The sequence below is a fragment of the Pristis pectinata genome, chromosome 19, assembly GCF_009764475.1.
Source record: "Pristis pectinata isolate sPriPec2 chromosome 19, sPriPec2.1.pri, whole genome shotgun sequence".
Taxonomy (NCBI): domain Eukaryota; kingdom Metazoa; phylum Chordata; class Chondrichthyes; order Rhinopristiformes; family Pristidae; genus Pristis; species Pristis pectinata.
Window position 1 is genome coordinate 40,004,599 of NC_067423.1, and position 23,655 is coordinate 40,028,253.

The 23,655-nt window shown below is 47.8% G+C and overlaps 1 protein-coding gene across 6 annotated transcripts in view; it reads left to right on the plus strand.

The window, feature by feature from the left end:
• The window catches only part of rassf8b (Ras association domain family member 8b), a 96,756-nt gene that overhangs the window by 50,405 nt on the left and 22,696 nt on the right, over positions 1 to 23,655 (plus strand). For 2 of the 6 annotated variants that reach the window (XM_052033783.1, XM_052033784.1), the window contains exon 3: positions 15,455 to 15,619. In XM_052033783.1, the coding sequence (XP_051889743.1) occupies positions 15,517 to 15,619 (103 nt within the window). In that variant the 5' untranslated portion in view covers positions 15,455 to 15,516. Of the gene's footprint in view, positions 1 to 6,763; positions 7,092 to 7,314; positions 7,455 to 15,439; positions 15,620 to 23,655 lie in introns of those variants that run through there. The other 4 variants (XM_052033788.1, XM_052033786.1, XM_052033787.1 and 1 more) reach the window with 4 other exon arrangements.

Genomic DNA, 23,655 nt, shown 5'->3' on the forward strand with positions numbered 1-23,655 from the left:
CTACATGTGGATGGCATCATTTTGAGAATTGGTCCCAAAGAACATCAGTTCATTATCCAAACAAAATGTTATAAGGTGAAGGAAACCTGTCGGAGGTCTTTTTAAATTTTAATGCAGCACTACCTCGCCCTTAACTCTGCTCTCGTATTTCATAAAAATGGTTAAACCCAAGAAAAAGCTGCACAAGATACTGATGGCAGTGATGGGAACGTTCTGCTTCCATTGCACTCTCCTCCCTTGGGATTGAGGATGACTTGCTTCCACAGCGGCCCCGTGACTCCTGAGGGAGCTGCTGAGAGACCCAGAGGGGCTGGAGTCTTGTTGATTTGTTATGTACGTCCTTCCTCCCACCCCCAATGTTTGACTGCCGTGTGCACCCTACAGAGAGACGTGAAGTGTCCCGTGGTTTCGCAAACACTCCACCACTTTGAGTGCTCCTTGGGCCAGTGGTTTGGTGAGGAAGTCGCATTATTCTTTTCGAGAAGGTTTTGAGAACGTCCTTGAAGCCTTTCCTCTGTCCGCCGGGTGATTTCTTGCCGTGACTGAACTCTGAGTAGACGCCCTGCTTCAGGAGTCCAGCATCAGGCACGAAAGAGATTTGCCTTGCTCCCCTCCCCAACCCTGCCCTCCCGGAGCTGACTGAATGTAACTCGAGCCTTGTTGTCCGTCTGAAAAGGATACTGATGTTAGTTTGCTCAAGCTACCGGTGATTTGGAGGATTTTGCAGAGATGGTGTGGATGGTATTTCTTCAGTGCTTGAGCTGGGTAGTTGATGTTTCCCTTTCTAGCCCTGGAGTTGAAATTCCTAGGAGGATCATTTAACTTCAGACATCGGAGACTGCAGATGCTGGAATCTGGAGCAACACACAAACTGCTGGAGGAGCTCAGTGGGTTGAACAGTATCTATGTGGGGGAAAGGAACTGACGACATTTCGGATCAAACTTCCCTTTCAAACTTGGCTTTCATAGATCGTCGAGGGCCAAGTAAAATTCTTGCTTCCAGGACTGGGGCGATTGGGAAAGGCATAGTGTCATGATTTCCTGATAAGTGGTGCTAAGGAGTCGTGCTGTTTATGCTGAGAAGCTGGAATGACTCCCAGTGACAGAGAGAGCAGAATGGAGTGGATGTGGCCATGGAGGATGTCCATTGGCTCTTCACCCTGGGGCAAGCATCTTTACCATCATTGGAACTCAAATGTTAGAATTGTTGCAGTACAGGAGGCAATAGGGCAGGCACGATAGTGTAGCGGTTAGCGTAACGCTTTACAGCGCCAGTGACCCGGGTTCGATTCCGGCCGCTGCCTGTGAGGAGTGTGTACGTTCTCCCCGTGTCTGTGTGGGTTTCCTCCGGGCACTCTGATTTCCTCCCATGTCCCAAAGTCGTACGGGTTAGGAAGTTGCGGGCTTGCTATGTTGGCGCCAGAAGCGTGGCGACATTTGTCGGCTGCCCCCAGAACACTCTACGCAAAAAGATGCATTTCACTGTGCGTTTCGATGTACTTGTGACCAATAAAGACGTCTTATCTCTTCAGCCCAAAGAGCCTAAGCCAGTCCTGTCTAAACAATCACATTCCCTGTAGTCCTGTGGTTTTTCTCCCTCCAAGTCCTTACCCATCTCCTTTTGAAAGCAAACTAGCCATTGGTTAGGCCACACTTGGAATATCGTGTGCACTTCTGGTCACCACACCATTAGCAAGGATGTGGTAGTGCTGGAAAGAGTGCAGAAGAGATGTTTCCTGGAACGGAGGGCTTTAGTTACAAGGAGAGATTGGCTAGGCTGGGATTACTGCCCACCACTTTAGGACCTCCCTTTTCCCTTTGTGTCTGTAAATTGCATGCAATTCTGGTCACCTCACTATAGGAAGGATGTCGAGGCTTTAGAGAGGGTGCAGAGGAGGTTTACTCGGATGCTGCCTGGATTAGAGGGCATGTACTATCAGGAGAAGCTGGACAAACTTGGGCTCTTTTCTCTGGAGCGACAGAGGCTGAGGGGTGATATGTTGGGAGTGTATAAAATTATGAGGAGCATAGATAAGGTGGGCAAGCAATATCTTCTTCCCATTATTGAGCAATCCAATACCTGAGGGCATGCATTTAAGGTGAGAGGGAGTAGGTTCAGAGGAGACATGAGGGGTAAGTTTTGTTTTTACTCAGAGTGGTGGATGCCTGGAATGTGTTGCCTGATAGGGTGGTGGAGGCAAACTCATTGCGGGCTTTTAAGAGGGGCTTGGACGGGCACATGAATGAGAGGAAAATGGAGGGATATGGGCGTTCTGTAGGTAGGAGGGATTAGCTATGTCGACACAACATTGTGGGCCGGAGGGCCTGTTCTGTGCTGTACTGTTCTATGTTCTAAAACCACTGCCTTCAACCAAGCCTTTGGTCATTTAACGTGGCTTGGTGTCTTGTTCCGTTTAATTATTCAAAGCATTTCGGGACATTTTGCAACATTAAAGGTGCTGCATGAGAAGAGCTGCAGCTATAATTATAACACGGGGGCTCCCTGGGTTCCCAATGATTGGTCTTGCAGAGTAGTGTTAAGGCGAACATGGAAGATATTCGATGAAAGGAAAGATTTACACGCAGAGCGATATGATGTAGGTAGCTATATCGTATAAGGAAAGGATACTATTCAAAATATGAGGGCAATTTTATTCTGATTCCAGTTCCAAATCCTATTTAATTTAATTTTTGTGAAACTTGGTTTTGTGGGTGAGTCATTGGGTGGGCTTGTGGAAATCTACCACATTAACATCAATACCAATTCTTTTAGTAATGCATTAAAGAACAGATTGACATTTGTTATATACACCTAGGGACATTTTACGTAGTTAACTTATAGTATAAAATACAGCATCGCTGTAGGATTGAGGTAAACCAAATCCCACTGTCTACATCCCAACTTGCACCCAAGTCCCTCTTGCCAATCACTCTGTACTCATTGACCCATGTGACTTATGGAAAAATTGGTTTAAGGAGAGTTCTCAGGAACAGAACCCAGGGTACTGCCTGTAGTTCCTTTAGTTGGTTACCTGAAACGTAACCTTGACCCGTCCATATGCCTCCTGAAACTTTTGACCTCAGTCAGGAACAACTGGACAAACACCTCCCATCCTCCAGGTTTGGAGGAGAGGTGGGAGGGATGAATTCAATTTGAGTACATGTGATAGAGGTCTGTACATCTCCTCAACTTCGGAATAAGTAAGTTTTAATCCCTCTGCCTGCTGCACCTCACCCCTTGGCGTTTAAACCACTGTGACGTGTTACAGGCATCCCCTGTGTCATGGGCAGGAGGGGCACTGAGCTCCTAGAATACGGGCTGTCTTGCAATTTTCCATAACACGAAGCCACGTCATCTGTGCGTCTCAAGAAAAATTAGTTTTTTCTTCCACACACATTCCCTGAAAGTGAATTTTATTCCGTATCTCAAATTTTTGCAAATTCTGTAGGGACAAATTTCTGTAACGCAAATAGAAATTCCTATCCCGCCTCCCCAGCTCCGTAACCGACTATTACTCACTAAACCTGATTATTACTCAGTCTTCCACGCAGAGTTTGATAATAGTTTGCATGACACCACTCTGGTCATCGTATCACTCATACACATCAGCTTTGGGAAGTCTTCCGCTACACGTCTTTAGTACACTGTGCTTTGGAGTATTCACTGATGAATTGATTGTGAATTGCCATATCCACTGTAAAAGGTCTAAAAGAACACATGTCCTGCAGTCAGAATTTTCTGACGTTTCAATAGACCCCGGCCATGTATAATTTCCCCAAGCTGCCCTGGTACTTGTTACGCAACAGTGTCTTGAGTTGCCAGATGCTCCACCCATCCACACGGCTCTACACCACGACAGTCATTCCTACATTTGATAACTTGAATTCTGGACTTCGTCAAATCAATGGACTATTCACCATGTAAATCAGATGTGTTGCTTTATAAAGAAATGATTTGCATTTATGCAGCAGCTTTCATGACCTCTGGATGAATCGGAGCCTGTGGTTGACAGAAGTGTAGCTGCTGTTACAATAGAGGATTTTTTTCTGACAATGTAGGGGGAGGCCATTCGGTCTATCTGGTCCATGCCAGCTCTCGGATCAATCCCATTTCACCACTTATTTCCTTGTTATTCCCTCTCGCGTGCTGTCAACTCCCCCACGATTCTCCTCCCACCTACCTAGACCAGTGGTCGTTTAAGATATCTTTATTTATTAGTCACATGTACATTGAAACACACAGTAAAATGCGTCTTTTTGCGTAGAGTGCTCTGGGGGCAGCCCGCAAGTGTCGCCACGCTTCCGGCGCCAACGTAGCATGCCCACAACTTCCTAACCCGTACGTCTTTGGAATGGGGGAGGAAACCGGAGCGCCCGGAGGAAACCCACGCAGACACGGGGAGAACGTACAAACTCCTTACAGGCGGCGGCCGGAATTGAACCCGGGTCGCTGGCGCTGTAATAGCGTTACGCTAACCGCTACACTACCGTGACTACAGTAACCTACCAACCTGCACGTCTTTGGGATGTGGGAGGAAACCCACTCGGTCACTGACAGAACATGCAAACTCCACACAGACAGTGTGGATCGATCACTGGAGCTATGAGGCAGCTGTACCAGCTGTTGTGCCATTAAACACAGCAAAAAAACCTCCCCCAATGACAGGCTGATGGTGCCCAAATAATCTGCTTCCAGTAATGCTGGTTGCGAGATCAGAACCAGCCAGGACACTGGAGAGTAGCCCCTTGCTTTTGTTTTCCCCAGAAGACCGGCAAGGGATGTTTTGCATCCTGCAGAGAGACAGTTATTTCCTGATCGGTGTGATGGCAGTGCTGCACTCGCTCAGTACTGCACTGGACTCTCTCCTGGAGTATGAGCTCGAATCTCTGGGGTGCCCAGATCAGGAAGCTTCCTGATTTTAGGATGCATTACTTCATCCAGACCTGAAGTGAGTGTTACGGCAGCTGTTAACTTCAAATTTTTAATTTGGCATTCTGTGTTAGGCTTTAGCTAGAAGATCAAAAGGAGGGAATTATCAATGCAGAAAGGTCATTAACCTGAAAACATAAAAAAACTACAGATGCTGGAAATCTGAAATATTATTAACCAGGAGTTAGTCGGTGATTTTTCTTCAAATGGTATTAGGGAAGAATATCGGGATAAGAAGTTGTCAGAAAAACTGTAGCTGGCTTGTCCTCGAATGAGTCAAAAAGTTGTATATCAAAAGTCTTTAATAGTTTATTATAAAAGTACATACAAGATGAAGTCTGTGCACAGTATACATGGCAAGACGTGCTAAAAGTAGAAGTTAACCTGTTGAATTTTTTTTAAATCGAGGGCAAATACTTGAAAAAAAAATAAATTGGAAGGGTGTGGGAGAGTGCATTGGAAGGGACTCTACTTGTCGCTGCTTGGATCAGTTGACCTGGGCACAGTGAGCCAAAAGGCATATGTATCAGTGGTATCAATTCGTACATGTAAGTGGGACTCCGGTAAATGAAAGTGTAACTTTGCCAGCAGAACAAAAGGAGACTCTTCGGCCCATCACGAATGAGTTGCCCCCAGCTGCTCCAATATCAAGCCCCTACAGTTTGCCAGTAAAAGATGATTATTGATGTCAACCTCTGGATGCTGCTGTTGCTGTGAAGTATTTGAACTCCAAGGGAATTACCGGTGTGATTAGGATCACTAGCTCTAGGTACAATGACAGTAGTACATCACGTGACCTCTTGCTTCCTAATCAAACAACCTTCCCCTTCCCTTTTGCCAGTAGTTCAAGTGAAATCATCTAAAACTTTTCCTTTATTTTTCCCGGGGTGTTTTAAGCAATGTCTACATATCTTTAAGCCCTTCAAACATTAACCCGCATTATCGGTGACCCTGGGGTAACCTTAACTGTACCTAACTCCCAACTACTGAAGTGTCGTCACTTGGCTTTGATTAAGTGTTGTGGCTCAAAGCATTTTAGGTCGTGGGTGCGATAGCAGAGGGGTGCACGTTCTGCAAGAGCTGGTTTGTACGGTAAATGGGATTGGGGTACAGAGCTATTCTGTGGACTGTCCCTTTAAGTAAAGGACCATTATTATTGCTTGTGTTTCTTTTAAAAAGAAAGTTGGAAGTGGGATTTTTCTTAGCTGCATCTTGCCTGCTATGGTAAAAAGGTTTGCGGAGACAGCTAATGTGGCAACAGTTCAAATGAGTTTGGGAGCAGGCTGTTCTGGGAGTGTGGAGTGGCTGAATATTCCCCTTGAGGGCCCCTCTTAAGATGTACGGTACTGTCTCAATGCGTAAACATTTACATGTCAGGGACTGGTCAGTCTTGCTCTTGAATCTAAAAGTCTTTGTGCATTGTTTAGTTCCTCTTCTCCCACTCCCCCAGTTCCTCCCCCTTCCCATCAAGGGGGAGAAAAAATCGGAACATTTTACTTTAACGTTGAGGGAATATCCTAACCCTGTTTGCATGTTGCTTGTGGATTGGAGTTCAATGAAAGCTAGCAGGCAAAATAAAGGACCTTTTTAAGCATTGTCTATCTCTGTTGAGGGGCAGGAAACTAACTTTATTTGGATGAGAGCTCGACTGAAACCATCAATTTCCAATCCTGTCACCACAACTGTGCAAATAAGATCAGTTTCTATAAACCAGCTGATGTCAGCTCTTCCATAGCCTGTGCAGCCGATCCTGAGAGAAAGTTCAATAACCTGGCCCTGTGCTTCTTAACATGAAGTTAATTTTCTAACTCCCGCTCTGCTGTTTTCTTTTAAAATTCCGGATGGCAAAGAGTGGGGGGCAGGGAGGAAGGGAGTCACAGAATGATGCAGCTGGTGGGCTTGTCCCTATCAAGTCTTGCAAGGTAGGGGTTTTTATTTGTAGTTTTTCAATGACTACTCGAAGACTCCTCTGCTCGCCTGACGTTTGAGTTTAGTGCAGCGCAGGGCAACGTAAAGGACATAACGCCCTGAGGGATGTGGAGACTTGCTTCGGCAGCCAGCACAGAGAATGCAGACAATGGAATGTTTAACTACAAGCTGAGTTATCCGTAGCCTCTTGACTGCCAGTCAGTTGGAGTTAGAAGCAAGCACTGTGTTCCCGGTAGGTAAGGAAACTTAATGCTGCAAGATTTCAGTTACTGCAGACAAGTCTAAGACCAGTTACATTAAAAAGCAGGAGTAAAGCTCTCGAGTTTATTTGTTTTATTGAAGTCCAGACAATGGATAAAGCTGGTGAAAGATTCAGCAACTGCTCTTTGCTTTCAGCGGGTCGATCAGAACGAGGGAGATTTACGCTAAGCTGTGTTTTTGTTAACTGATTCCAGATTTCCTCCTTGCTCTGAAACTGCGCTGTTGAGGACCATCCTCGCCCAGGCTTTGCATTTTACGGCGATGTGTAACTGCAGTTGTGTTGCAGATGTGAGAGCCAACAAAATAGTTAGACGCATGGTCTGAGCATTAGAAGGTAATGTAGCAGCTATTTTCCGATGCTGTTGCCAATATTAGTGTCTGTCGGTCACGTGGATACTAAAGTTTAAAGCTCTCTCATCTCTCTCACACTCTCATCTTTTGAGTGCTGCATCTTTGGAAAACAAATAACCTCAAATTCAGCTGACAGTTGCAACCCATCCTCAAAACAGGAAGTTAGAAAATAGGAGATATTGTCTTAAGTTTCATTCTCATCTTTTCCTTTCTCCACTGAACGTTTTGTCAATACAAAGTACTCTGGTGGGACGCGTATGTAATTCGCTGTCATCCGTGAAGTTCCTTCCCTCTAGGGGTTTGACTCATCCTCTTGTAGGCTCTTGTTACTTTCTCTCCCTGTTCTTGCTGAGTTGTTGGACAGATGATGAACATCTAGTGTCCTTTCATTAATATCTGTAAGTTGCGTGGCTTTCCACTGAACTGTTGTCCTTTTGGTATGTAGATGGCGTGTTGCCAACACTGGGTTTATTGCCGAGTTTGTTTCTGGTTCCAGTGGCAGAAAAATGATTTAGGTAAACTATACTCTTCCACTGATGTCTGGCATGTGATGGGATTGAGGTAGAAGTCCTGAAGTACTCATCTGTGCAGCGATAACTGAAGTTTTTATTGTGTGTCTGTGGTTGCAAAGTTTCTTGGTTCTCTGAAAGCCCTTCCACCAACAAGAAACACGTCCGCAGGTATGTGCACTGTCAGGTTTGAAGCCCGTCTTGAGTGGGAAGTTTCGCTACTTGGGGACTTGGATGCAGCTTAGCTCTGTCAGAACAATACCTTTTTGCTAGTAGATGCACTGAATTTTTTTTTAATGTGTACTGGTTATTTTGAAAGGTAAAATGTGTCCTCAGTGGATGAATTTAGTGCATTTTCAATATCGGAAGAATTTATGGCCCTCTTTTGGTTTCCTTCCCTGCATTCTAGTTCAGATAGCTACATCGCTCTTTGAGAAAATAGGTTCAAGCACGAGGGGAAAGTTTATAGGAAGTGTGAGGGGTAGGTTTTTATCACGGGGTGGGTGCCTGGAATGTGCTGCCAGGGTGGTGGTGGAAGCAGATGCGATAGTGGTGTTTATAGAGGCTGTTAGATAGACCCGTGGATCACGTACAGGCAGAAGGGATGTAGTTTATCATCTTGTTCGGCACAGACACTGTGGGCCGAAGGGCCTGTCTCTGTGCTTTCGTGTTCTTTGACCTCGGAATACATCCGCGCCCATTGCCGAAGTCAAACTGCCCATCGCTTCTGCCACTATTGGTCTTACTGACGACTTGGTTCTATGTAAATGTAAAGTTGGATCAAAACTTGCACATCCCTTAGTGTTATTCCCCCACTGCCCACAATCCATTCACATCATTCCCGACAGATGCACCCTGGAACTAGTGAGTGTTTAGTGAGCTCTGTGTCCCGGAGCTGAAGACACCGGGCCCTGTTGATGGTCGAGCCCTGTTATTTAAGCAGCAAGTGACAGCTAAAATGAACTTGATTGTTCCCTGTTATGTTATTGACGGTCGCTGCCCTTTGGTTCTGCTACCAGTGTTTTTAATTTGAATAGACCAAGTTCCTGGCATTCCACTGGTCGGAATCTTAAACTCTGGTATACCTTACACTTTCTGTTCATCCCCAGTGTTAATTGTTTTGCAGGGTTTGGTAACAGAGAAACAGTGATTTTTTTTATTATTCAGTGCTGTTCTGTGAATGGCTGGCATGATGCCACGTAATGACAGAGCCTGGTGCCACAAGACGGGTGCAAGTGGTGTTACGTCCAGTGGGGTGATGTGGCCGCCACTGAGGTGTGACTTCGGAGCCTGCCGGGGGGGGGGGGGGGGGGGGGTGGGCGTAACCCCTGCTGCCCTTGGGGGCAGAGGTGGCAGGGCTTGGAGGGTGCTGTGGCAGTACGCTGGGTGAGTAACTGCAGTGCTGGGCTTCGGAGTGTTGTTGGAGCTACATGCCGTTCCATTGCACTCCTGACCTGCGCCTCGGGGGTCGTGGACGGGCTCTGGGGGCTGTCAGCAGGGTGAGCCGATCTGCTCTTTAAGCCATAATGTTTGTAAGATAATATCTCCTTTATTAGTCACGTGTACATTTAAAAACACACAGTAAAATGCACCTTTTCGTGTAGAGTGTTCTGGGGGCAGCCCGCAAGTGTCGCCACGCTTCCGGGGCCAACGCCGCATGCCCACAATTTCCTAACCCGTATGTCTTTGGAATGTGGGAGGAAACCGGAGCACCCGGAGGAAACCCACACAGACACGGGGAGAACGTACAAACTCCTTACAGGCAGTGGCCGGATTTGAACCCGGGTCGCTGGTGCTGTAATAACGTTACGCTAACCGCTACACCACCGTGCCTGTTTGTGTGACGAATCAGTTAAGGTTCTGGGTAATAATGACCCTGAGGGTATTGATGGTGTGAGGTTCAGTGATGGTAATGCTGCTCAGTGTCCAGATTAGAATCTGTCCCTTCCTGAGGAAAATTGTTGCCCACGGCCGTTGAGCTATCACAGTCCCATTTCACTGCGTTTGGCCCATATCCCTCCAAATCTTTCCTATCCACGTCACTCTCCAAATGTCTCTTAAATGTCATAATTGTACCCGCCTCTACCACTTCCTCTGGCAGCTCATTCCACATACCCACCACCCTCCGTGTGCGGGGGGAAAATATTGCCCCTTGGGTCCCTTTTAAATCTTTCCCCTCTTGCCTTAAACCTATGCCCTCTAGGTTTGGACTCCCCTACCCTGGGGGAAAAGGCTTTCGCTATTGACCTCTTTGATGCCCCTCATGATTTTATAAGCCTCCATGAGGTCACCCTTCAGCCTCCTACACTCCGGGAAGATACAGTCCCCGGCTCTCCACCTCTCCTTGTAACACAAGCCCTCCAGTCTCAGTAACATCCTCGTAAAATTATTTTGCCACCTCTCCAGTTAAATGACATTCTTCCCATAGCTGGGCAATCCGAACGGTACACAGTGCTCCATGTGTGACCTCACCAATGTCCTGTACAGCTGTAGCATGACGTCCTAACTCCTGTATTCTGACCGATTGAAGGTCAGCATGCCGAATTCTGCCCTCACCGCCCTGTCTACCTGTGTTGCCACTTTCTAGGAACTACGTACGTGTACCTTTAGGTCTCTCTGTTTGTCAGAAGTTATTCTTCTAAACTATAAGTCCAAGGTTGCATGTTGCCCACTTCTTGGCTTCATTGCCTGAGAAGTTGGAAGTGCTCACTGCAATCCACAAACATCCCCGTTCTGACCTTCTGTGCAATGGTGGGTCATTGATGGAGTATCTGAAGGGAGGGCAGGGCTGCAGCAGTGGTCTGATGGTCTGCCTCCAGCCACCACCACCTTCCTTTGTCCATCCCGTGAAACCACCCCCCACCCCCAAGTCCCATCGACTTCAGGTTTACCCAGATGCCGCACTTGGCCAAACACTGCCTTGCTGTAAGGGGCAGTCGCTCCCGCCTTGCCACAGTAGTTCCGTTCTTGAATCCGCATTTGGACCAAGGCTGTGAGGAGATCTGGAGCTCAGTCATACGGCATGGAAACAGGCCCTTCAGCTCACCAAGTCCATACCGATCATTGTACTGACCCATACAAGTCCCATTTACCTGCATTTAGTCTGTAGCCTTCTACGCCTTGGCGATTCAAGTGCCCGTCCAGATACTTCTCACATATTCTGAGAGTCCCTACCTCCATCACCTCCGTGGACAATGTGTTTCAGATTCCAAACACTCCCTGAGTTGGGGGGGGGGGGGGGGTGGCGGGGAGTAAAACTCCCCCCTCAGACCCCCAGGATATCCCTTGGAGTTGTACAGCACAGAAACAGGCCCTTTGGCCCATCAAACCCACGCCAACATTGCCCACCTGCCCACATCGGGATCCTACCCCCTTTATAACCCGCAAGTGGTCCTGGCAAAACCCAAACTGGGTGTCGATGAGTCGCTGCCACTTGATAGCATTGTCAACGGTGATTGGACAGCGGGTGATTGGTCCTGTTGTGCACAGGACGTCCCTGAGCCATTTCCTACACGGGTGCGTAGATGCCAGTGTTACAGCCACACAGGCACAGCTGGGGTACGGAACACAGCTGGATCTGGGGTGCAGAGCTCAACGCTTCACCCAGGACGCCCTGTGTCCGGTGAATCCAGCTGTTTCTTCCTGTCCTTGACTGAAGGCATTGGCTTCTCTGATGATGGGACCTCGGTGGGAGACTGAGGCAGATTGCCCACTCGGTCCTCCCAGCTGAAACTGGCGGCAAAAGCTTCAGTCGGTATTCACCACGCTGGATTCTGCCATCGCTGTGGACGAGGACGTTCTCAGAGACTCCCCTTCCATTTTGTGTTTAGTTGTCCACCCCACTCACGACCGGATGTGGCAACACTGCAGAGCTTGGATCTGACCCCCGAGCCGTGGGGTTGTTTGGCTGTTCACACTCTTACCCCTAGTCCTGTGCTACAGTGTCACCGAGCTGGCGCCTGATGCTTCTCCCGGCAGGTCCTTCTGCACTCATTGAACTAGGGATATGCCGCTTGTGAGGTTACAGACGCACTTGGTTTTCATTCCCCCTTTCCACTGCGTTTCCAAGGTAGTTTAGAGTTGACCGTATTGCTATAGGACAAGCCAGACAGATAAAAAGATTAGTGAATCCAGTAGGATTTCACACATTCGAGAACCTTATTGTTGCTACTGCTGAAACTGTTGGTATTGGTTTATTATTGTCACTTGTACTGAGGCACAGTGAAAAACTTGCCTTGCATACCGTTCGTACAGGTCAATTCATTGCACAGTGCACTGAGGTAATGCAGGGTAAAAACAATAACAGAATACAGAGTAAAATGTCACAGCTACAGGGAAGTGCGTTGCAGATGGACAATAAGGTGTAAGGTAGATTGTGAGGTCAAGAGTCCATCTCATCGTATAAGGGAACCATTCAGTAGTCTTACAACAGCGGGATAGAAGCTGTCCCTGAGCCTGGTGGTATGTGCCTTCAGGCTTCTGTATCTTCTGCCTGGTGGGAGAGGAGAGAAGAGAGAATGACCTGGGTGGGTGGGGTCTTTGATTATGCTGGCTGCTTCGCCAAGGCAGCAAGAGGTATAAACAGAGTCCATGGAGGGGAGGCTGGTTTCTGTGATGCGCTGGGCTGTGTCCACAACTCTCTGCAGTTTCTTGCGGTCCCAGGCAGAGTAGCTGCCGTACCAAGCCACAATGCATCCGGGTAGGATGCTTTCTGTGGTGCATCAATAAAAGTTGGTGAGTGTCAATGGGGACATGCCAAATTTCTTTAGCCTCTTGAAGATTCTTAGTAGAGGCTCTGGTGAGCTTTCTTGGCTGTGGCATCTAACTGGCCATGGTAACTAGCTTTACATTCCAGCTTTATTTAAATGACACCTGGATGCCATGAAAAGGATTTGTTCTCAGGAATCATCCGTGGAGGGTCGCTTTTTCAGTAACCACCAAGTCACCATGAGCCCTGGTGAAGTAGGGTGCGATCCCATGTATGTGCTGCATGGGTTGCGTGGTGTCACCCAGGCACCTTATGGGTTAATTACGTTTTCACCAACTCCAGATGTAACCGCTGTGCTGCTGCTTCATTGCTTCATGAGTCCAGCCTCTGGGAACATCTGCTCGGCTCGATTTCCCCGGCGGAGTCGGCCCCTGGTTTTCCAAACATGCGTCGTTTAAGATTCAGTCGGGGGGCTTGTGTTGAATGACACTGTCACTGTTGCTATTGGGTTCCCCTGCTGTAGGAAGGATTGGAAGCCAGCAACAGCTGCTCACACCGCCTGGTGGTGAGTGGGTCTTTAGAGAGGGGCAGGTGCACCATTTATGACCATGACTGCTTTTTCTGTGAGCTGCAACCAAAAAAATTGGTTCTTGTCGTAGTGCGATCAAGTGGCAGGGAACGTATTCCTAGGACTCGTGCATAGACAGTCCTACCTCTCTGATTACTCCTCTGTTCCTTTCAATCACTTGACACTTGCGTTGTCTCATAGAACATAGAACACTACAGCACAGTACAGGCCCTTCGGCCCACAATGTTGTGCCGACATTTTATCCTGCTCTAAAATCTATCTAACCCTTCCCTCCCACATAGACCCCTATTTTTCTATCATTAATGTGTCTATCTAAGAGTCTCTTAAATGTCCCTAATGTATCTGCCCCCACAACCTCTGCTGGCAGTGCGTTCCACACGCCCACCACTCTCTGTGTTTTAAAAAAAACTTACCCCTGACATCCCCCTTATACCTTCCTCCAATCACCTTAAAATTATGTCCCCTCGTGTTAGCCATTGTCGCCCTGGGAAAAAGTCTCTGACTATCCACTCGATCTATGCCTCTTATCATCTTGTACACTAACCGGATACCCAAGTCTCGGGTTACCCTGGTACTAATGGGTCTAAAGTTCCAACTAGCTGTGTTATTGTTGTAACGCCCTTACCGCTGGGGTCAGAGGTTGCAACCGGAGCAGGTAATCCAGGTGGACAAATCCACACTATCCCAGGGGTGTGCAACACTGTTGGGAAAGCAGGGTTTGGCTGAGATCCCACCTGCCCCCTCAGTGGATAAAATCGATTCCATTGCAAAAGTTGAAGAGATGATGGTTGCAAATCCAAAAAAACTGCAGCTGCTGGAAATCTGAACCAAAACCAGAAAATGCTGGAAATGCTCAGCGGGTCAGGCAGCATCTGTGGTGGGAGAAACTGTTCAGGTTAACGGCCCTTCTTCAGAGCGAGAAAACAAGGGTGTTTCAAGTTGTGGGGTGGGGGGGGGGTGGTGGTGGATGAAGGGAACAAATAGAATGGCTGTGATGGGGTGACGACGAGGGTCCTCTCAGTGATTGTGCTTTTGCTGCTGACTGGTTAGATGGGGGCAGGTTTAAAGAGAACTAAAAAACAATGAAAGGACATGCTGGAACTGTGAGAAGCAGGACCCAGCGGGTGATGGAAATTGGGAACAAAAGAGTGTTGGGAGCTCTCAGGTCTGGCAGCATCTGTGGAGAGAGTCCATGTGAAGGGTCTCTACCCGAAACGTCAACTGTCCATTTCCCTCCATAGATGCTGCCCAACCAGCTGAGTTCCTCCAACGTTTTGTGTGTTGCTACGTGCAGAGAGGGAGCAAAGCTGAGTTAAGGAGGGATAACTGTGGACCAGAACTGGCCAGTCTGGGCACAGACAGGAAAGGCTGGTCATCTGGAATCTAGTGTTGAATCCGAAGGACTGCAGTGTGCCCAAGTCAGAAGGCGAGGTGCATTCCCCGAGCTTCTGTTGGGCTCCGCTGGAGGCCAAGAGAAGAGCGTTAAGAGTGGGGAAGGCTGGAGAGCTACAGTGACAGGGATCGCCCTTGCAGAGGTGTTCCACAAAGCAATCGCCCAATCACCACTTGCCTTCTCCCATGTAGAAGAAACCACACTGTGAACACTGAATGCGGTGCGCTAGATGGAGGGAAGTGCAGTGAATCGCTGCTTCATCTGGAAGGAGGTGTATAGGTCCCTGGACGGTGCGGAGGGAAGAGATGAAAGGACAAAGCTGATCGTTGCGCATGTTACTTCAACTTGGGGTTTCTTTGAAGCTGTGGGATTCGGCACAGTAGCGTAGCGGTTAGCGTGGCGCTATTACAGCGCCAGCGATCAGGGTTCGATTCCCGTCGCTGTCTGTAAGGAGTTTGTACACTTTCCGTGTCTGCGTGGGTTTCCGCTGGGTGCTCCAGTTTCCTCCCACATTCTAAAGACGTACAGGTAGGTTAATTTGGGGTTTAAAATGGGCGGCGCGCACTCGTTGGGCTGGAAGGGCCTGTTACCACGCTGTAAATAAAATTTAAATCTAAAATTAAAATTTTTTTAAAAAATTTAAAATTATTAGCAAGACATCTTGGAAACACAACTAATAATGTCCAGCCACTAGCACTTCTCTGTAACATAAGAGAATTGGATGTCCTGAGTTGGAGGTCTGGTTATAATCAATGTCTAACCGTTGCAGCTTGGTGTGTTATAGTTGCTGATCGCCACCCTGCGGGATCCAAGGTGTCTGGGCTGAGGATGAGCTGATGGTGTACGATGGAACTGAAGGTGTGGGTCGATGGAGTCCAGCGCATCGTGTGCGGTGTCACCGAGGCCACAACCTGCCAAGAGGTCGTCATTGCCCTTGCTCAGGCTATTGGTAAGCTGCTGTTAATGGATGGGCGGTTTAATTGTGGGAGCAGGGAGGGTCTACGTTCCCGCTGTGGACTAGCCTGCCTCTTGTCTGCTTTCTTTCGTGCTTCAGTAATTTGTCTGAGGTGGGAAGCACTGCTGGGTCTTGAACATAGGACACTACAGCACAGTACAGGCCCTTCGGCCCACAATGTTGTGCCGACATTTTATCCTGCTCTAAGATCTATCTAACCCTTCCCTCCCACATAGCCCTCCATTTCTCTATCATTCATGTGTCTATCTAAAAGTCTCTTAAATGTCCCTAATGTACCTGCCCCCACAACCTCTGCCGGCAGTACATTCCATGCACTCACCACTCTGTGTGTTTAAAAAAAACAACTTACCCCTAATGTCCCTTTTATATCTTCCTCCAATCACCTTAAAATGATGGATCACACCTGTGCTTTTATTCCCCGCTTGGTGGGAGGTACAGATCGTGACTGGCTGTTGACAGTGCGTCATTGGTGGTGAGCTTTTACGAGCCCAGTGTGGACTCTTTCCAGTGTTGCCACCTGGAGTTGGGTTGCTGTTTTCCATGTGGATCCACTCCCGGGATCAGCAGTTCTGTTTCACTTGTCGCCAAGGGGGAGCTTGATCTGGAGGGTCTGTGGGATGGAGTACCGGAACCTGCCATTCCGAGACAGGCCGAGTGATGCTTCCCGTTCTGGGACAGTGTGTACCTGGGCTTTTTCTCTTGTGCGTTTGTGTTCTCACTGAATGATTGCCAGCATGGAGATCGGATGGGATGGGGCTGTTTTCCCTGGAGCAAAGGAGGCTGAGAGATGACAGGTTAATAAAATCATGAGGAGCATAGATAAGGTGAATGGCCACAGTCTTTTTCCCAGGGTAGGGGAGTCCAAAACTAGAGGGCACAGGTTTAAGGTGAGAGGGGAAAGATTTAAAGGAGACCTGAGGGGCAAGTGTTTCACACAGAGGGTGGTGGGTGTATGGAATGAGCTGCTGGGGAGGTGGTAAAGGTGGGTACAATTATAGCATTTAAAAGGCATTTGGAGAGCTACATGGTATTGGTATTGGTTTATTATTGTCACTCGTACCGAGGTACAGTGAAAAACTTGTCTTGCATACCGATCGTACAGATCAATTCATTACACAGCGCATTGAGGTAGTACAGGGTAAAAACAATAACAGAGTACAGAGTGAAGTGTCACAGCTACAGGGAAGTGCAGTACAGGTAGACAATAAGGTGCAAGGAAAAGGATAGGAAAGGTTTAGAGGGATATGGGGCAAACACAGGCAAATGGGACCAGCTCAGGTAGGCAACTTGGTCGGTATGGACGAGTTGGGCCAAAGGGCCTGTTTCTGTGCTGTCTGACTAGGTGTATACTAGTGACTGAGCCTGCTCTCGTTCACTGCTAATGCTTCAACCCTTCCCCTCCCATATGCTGCTTTAGTCACCCAGGGCTCCCTCGCTTGTTGCGAGGTGCTCCGTGGCTCCCATTCACTGGGTGCTTGCAGCAAAAGGCAGTTCCCAGCGACCACTGGCTCACTCTCTCCTTCAGCGGTGCCTCCTCTCCGGCACGAGCCCTCCCTCCCATTCCGGCTCCGTCGCTGCTCCCTCCACTGGCTCGGCTACCGGTTTCACACACGTTCCTCCCAAATGTGTCTCGGCAAGAACAAAGTTTTGTCTTTGGTCCACAGAGCAACATTTGTTCCCTGACCCCTGACTCCAGACAGCCCTGAGACTGACAGACCTTGGTGTCATGGTCTGATATGGACTTCAGTCTATAAGTGGCCTATGACTATGTACCCGTCCTTGCCCCTCCTTGATCTGCTCTTCTGCCTCTGTTATCTCAAAATTTGATTATTTCCATGCAGGTATACCAATCAGGAGCAGAAGTAGGACCCTCTACCCTTGACCCTGCTCCGCCATTTTCAATAAGATTGTGGCTGATCTAATTGTACCCTCAGCTCTGCATTCCTGCCTACCTTTCACCTTCCTGCTCATCAAGAGTCCGTTCTCCCCCTGCCTTTTAAAAAAAACATCCGAAGACTCCAGTGCTCTTTGAGGAAGAGCACTGCCCGAAGAGGGGAGAAAGAACCCCTCCCATCTCTGTCTCGTATGGTGACCACCATATTTTCAAAGACAGACCCCCCCTCTTTCTAGATTCTCCCACAAAAGGCAAACCCCGTCCCACATCCCCACTCTGTCGAGACCCCCTGGGATCTTCTGTTTCATTCAAGTCCCTCCTCGCTTTTCCAAACTCCAGTGGCTACAAGCCTCGACAGTCCCAACTGTTCCTCGTGAGGCAACAACTAACCCATTCTGGGTATGAGTCGAATGAACCTTCTCATGACTGCTTCCAAATCACTAACATCCTTCCTTCTTGCACAAGGAGAGGGAAGGGGTCCTGGCCATCCCCTCTGTAAATGATATCATCCAATCGAGGTCATCCAATGGGCACAGCTGGTCCTGGGACCCAGTGTCTGGCTCCCTCCATCCTCTGAAGGACCAACTTGTAGCAAAGGCTTTTGGAGCCCAACAGCCAAGAAACCGGAGGCGGAACTATAGTCGTTAACGTACAGTGCAGAAACAGGCCCTTCAGCCCATCAAGTACGTGCTGTCAAGTGCCCATTTGCAACAATCAACAATCCCATATTATTCTCCCCACATTACGATCACCACCTCCCCCACCCCCCCCCCCCAACAGATTCTACCATTCACCCACGCAATTTACAGTTCCCAATTAACCTACCAACCCGCATGTCTTTGGGATGTGGGAGGAGACCCACACTGTCACATGGAGAACGTGCAAACTCCACACAGACAGCACCGGAGGTTGGGATCGAACCTGGGTCTCTGACGCTGTGAGGCAGCTGTGTCACTCTGCTGCTCTGACAGTGGGGGTAGGTTAGGGAAGGGGAAGCTGGGAGGGGAGGAGTAACAAGAGGTTGGGAAGGAGTAGAGAGGATGGAGCAGGGGCATAATGAAGGCAGTGGGTTTCCATCCTCGTAAACTCCAGGCACACAGAAAACACGTTGGCTAGACTCTGCTTGGTGACCGCCTTGCTCCTCCCTCTCCTAGTTGTGACGATCAGCCTTACTTGGTCACACCTGACCACCTCCGTGACTTGGTCAGTTGGTGCTAGGGAGTGTGGAGGGAGATGTGTAGACTGGGAGCTGAGGTCTGGGCAGTGACTCTGCCAGTCCCATTTCCTACGCTACCATGACTCATCCTACAGAACTTAATCACATACTCCTAAAAGCGAGGTCAAAGATAGAATAGAGTACTTAAAGGAAGCAACATAGAATAGTAATCAAGGTTACCAATTCACAATTTTCACCAAACTTATGAATATTTTTTATCAAATGCAAACTAAAACAAAATATTAGTGTCGCTCACATTATAATCTCAGTGTTCTCTAGCTGTCTCTGCATCATAAATCATTGACCTGAATGTTATCATAAAAGGAAAAAAGACTTTGTTATACAGTGTCTTTCACAACCTGAGAATATCACAAACTGCTTCACAGCTAATGATCTTCTTTTGAAGTGTTTCACTCTTGAGGTACAGGAAGCACAGTGGTTAATTTGCACACAGTAACATTTTCACGTACAGTCGCAAGGTATTAGTCCATTATTGTCACATGTACCGAGATACGGTGAAAAGCTTTTGTTCTGCGTGCCATCCAGACAGATCATGCCATACATACTTACATTGAGGTGGTGAGGTGAAAACAGAATACAGGATATAGGACCCATTTCTGTGCAGTATGGTTCTGTGATTTACCCTTCTATCTCGCAGCCGTTCCCCTCCATTCAAATCAGCTTGCAGTTGCTGGGCCCTGCCTACTTTCTCGGCTTATCACTACTGTCCTTTCTGAATGAGGGAGCAACGTTAGCTATCCTCCCGCCTTCTGGCAAAAGTCTCCATTCGAGTCCCGGCAATCTGCTCCCTTGTTTCCCCACAGCGTTCTGGGATGCATCCTGTCAGGCCCTGGAGATTTATCCTCCATTTCCTTTGTTAACTGAGGTTCCCAAATCTTGTCATCTTTGCTTCTTACCCAGACACGCTGACTCTGAACTTTTACTATCTCGCCTTTTAAACACCTCCCACTTATCAGATGTTGTTTTCCCTCGAGCTCCCAGTCTACTTTTGCCGGGTCCTGCCTTGCACTGTTGAAATCAGCCCTCCCTCCAACTTTAGAGCTCAACTTAGGACCAACCTGATCCTTTTCCATGACCACCTTGGAACTTATTGAACTATGGTCACTGTTTCCATCAAGTTCCTGCACAGACACTTCAACAACGTCATTCCCCAAGGTAAGTTTGAGCACAGCCCCTTATCCAGTAGGACTCTCCACATGACTCTCCACTTAAAAACCCTTCTTGAATGCATTTTATGAATTCCACTCCATCAAAGACCCAATACACTAAGGCAGTCCCAGTCAATATTGTTTTCACACCCTACTGTGATTTGCCTACATATCTGTTCTAATTCCTGCTGGCTATTAGGAATCCTGGTGTATAAACCCCATCAAAGTGATCGCACCTTTCTTATTCCCCAGTTCTACCCATTATAGCTCACTGGCCGATCTCTCCAGGATGTCCTCCCTGAGTACTGCTGTAATACTTGCCCTGATCAGCAGCCCAACACCCCTTCTCCATTTGTACCTGCCTCTGTCACCCCTGATCACCGTTGAGCTGCCAGTCCTACCCTTCCCTCAACCATGTTTCCATAGTTGCAACAATATCATAATCCCACATGCTAATCTACACACTCAGCTCATCCGTCTCGCCTGCGAGGCTCCTTGCGTTAAATTAAATGTAGTTAAAGCTACCAGCCCTCTCGTGCTTCCCCGCCTATCTCTGTCTGCTCTGCCCACTGGGCTTGGTTAAGTGGTGCCACTCACAGGAGACCTGGCAGTCTTAGGGCTGCAGGAGGTGACGGAGATGGGAAAGTGTGAGGCATCGTCACAGTTGGAACACACGGATGGGACGTTCAAACCCAGGCTCTGCTGAAGCCACAGAAGGTTGACCGACACTGGGCACCGGGTGAAAGGGAGCTAGTGCTGCAATATACTGAGCACTCATCTCCAAACGGTCTCAGTCCAGGCAGCCGAAGTGGAAAGACGATCACTTAGAATAGGCTGAGGGATTCCCCCACCATCGCAAAAGGCAAGAGACAAAATTCAGAATTACTGCGGCCAGTGTTTTAGAACATAGAACACTTGAGCACAGTACAGGCCCTTCAGCCCACAATGTTGTGCCGACATTTTATCCTGCTCTAAGATCTATCTAACCCTTCCCTCCCACATAGCCCCCTATTTTTCTATCATTCATGTATCTATCTAAGAGTCTCTTAAATGTCCCTAATGTATCTGCCTCCACAACCTCTGCAGGCAGTGCGTTCCACGCACCCACCACTCTCTGTGTAAAAAAACTTACCCCTGATATCCCCCTTATACCTTCCTCCAATCACCTTAATTATGCCCCCTCGTGTTAGCCATTGTCGCCCTGGGAAAAAGTCTTTGACTGTCCACTCGATCTGTGCCTCTTATTGTTTTTGTTTAAATGGAGGGAAAGAAATCCTGGCGTTTTGCAAGGGATTCTGAGTTTGTCAGAGCAGTAAATGGGTTACTTTTCAACTCGTCCACCACGATTCCCTCAGTAAACGTGTAAACACTGCATTCTGGAAGATCACAAGACAAGGGAGCAGAAGTAGGCCATTCGGCCCATCGAGTCTGCTCCAAAGAAAAGGAAAAAGAAATGATAAATTGGGTGGGGGGAGAGAACCTAACCCCAATTTCCGGCCTTATCCCCATATCCCGCGATACCCAGATTATTTAGATATCTATCTATCTCTTCCTTAAACGCCTCCAATGATCTGGCCTCCACTGCTGTACGTGGCAAGGAATTCCACAAATTCACCACCCTCTGGCTAAAGAAATTTCTCCTCATCTCTGTTTTAAACCTGTACCCTCTAATTCTAAGATTGTGCCCTCTGGTCCTGGACTCACCCACCAAGGGAAACAGCTTGACCACATCTACTCTGTCCAGTCCTTTCAACATTTTAAATGTCTCTATGAGGTCCCCTCATTCTTCTGTAGTCCAGTGAGTACAGTCCAAGAGCCGACAAACGCTCATCGTATGTAAGCCCTTTCATTCCGGGAATAATCCTCGTAAATCTCCTCTGAACCCTCTCCAACATCAGCACATCCTCCCTAAGATATGGGGCCCAAAACTGTGCACAGTATTCCAAATGAGGCCTCACTAGTGCCCCGTAGAGCCTCATCAACACTTCCTTACTTTTATACACTATACCTCTCGAAATGAATGCCAACATAGCATTCGCTTTCTTTACCACCGATCCGACCTGGTGGTTAACCTTTAAGGTATCCTGCACGAGTACCCCGAAGTCCCTTTGTACTTCTGTACTTTGAATTTTCTCTCCTTCTAGATAATAATCTGCCTGTTTATTTCTGTTTCCAAAGTATACAGCTGCACATTTCTCAACATTGAATCTCATCTGCCATTTCCTTGCCCATTCTCCTAAACTGTCTAGGTCTCTCTGCAACCCTGCCGTCTCCTCAATACTCCCTACTCCTCCACCTATCTTGGTGTCATCTGCAAACTTAGCCACAAAACCATTAACCCTGCACCTCTGTCACTCCTTTTACACCACAAGACACTTACCACCAGCGGAGAGCTTTGGAGGAGAAATGAAAACAGGAAAGGTTAGCAATACTCAGCAGGTCAGGCAGCGTCTGTGGAGAGGAACAGGGTTAACTTTTCGGGTTGATGACCCTTCATCAGGACACTTCAGCATCTGCCGTTTTTCCTTTACTTGTAAAATACTTTGGAAATGTTGTTTCTTCTGTAATGTAGGAAGTGGTTAGTTTGGAGGGCATAGATCACATGTGAATTTTGCACTGCTAACACTTCTTAATTTAAAAAAAGATAAAAGCTTTATTCTTAAAAAAATACAAGAAATGCAAAATAGTACATGGCTTTCTCTGCATTCATAGTGTTGTCAAGTCAATATATTCATTACATACCTCACAGAATGTTACACATAACTTTCCTATTCAGCATAGTATCCAAATTTACCACAAGCAATTCCAGTCAAGATGAATGTGAATGAATTTTCCGACCAGCTGCCACTAGCCACACCCAGATGTGCATATCATATTTGCATGTGGTAGGCTCAAATCCCAAAGGATAGGCCACAACTGTACAAACGGAGAGCTTCCAGTGAACAAACTGTAAACTGCTAATCAGGAGCCCAAAAATATCAGTCAATGAGAGTGAGTGTAAGGAAAAGTGAAATGGTTTGTGTTTGGAAAGGTCTTTTCCCCACTATCATGTTTCTGTAGTAATGCTTTCACCAACATCACCGTATTTGCAGCTACATATCCCTTTGTGCTGGAATATTCTGTAAAAACAAAAATTTTTCCGGTGTGTTTCTCTGCAAGGCACTTCTAGCTATCTTATGACGACCTCCACATGTATTAGCTGTCAGGTGTGAGCAGTATACAGGGTACCCAACCAACGTCCCCCGCAATCCATCCTGTGTATGAGAACGGCACAGCACCGTCCCAGGATCGCCCTGTTGAGCTACCGCACCCCAGTATCATTCTGTGAACAGCGACACCCACGCACCCAAAGCCAGGATGTTCGGTTCAGTTTTGTTTTTGAGATTGAACCTGATGGAATTTTTGTGAGGTCCAGTTACAGATCAGCGGACACGAAGCAAGGGTGAATTCCAGAGCAGCCTTGAAGGTAGATGAATGACGGAGTAGGCAGCGGGTAGAGCAGCTGCCTTGCAGCACGAGAGACCAAGGTTGGTAGGAAGGAAGGAAACCCACGCGGTCACGGGGAGAACATGCGAACTCCACACAGGCAGCACCAAAGATGTGCGGGTTGGTAGGTTAATTGTGTAGGTGAGTGGGAGAGTCTGGGGGGAGTCGATGAGAGTGGGGGGAGGGGAAAAAAGATTAGTGTAAATTGGCAGTTGATGGTCAGTGCGGATTCGATGGGCCGAAT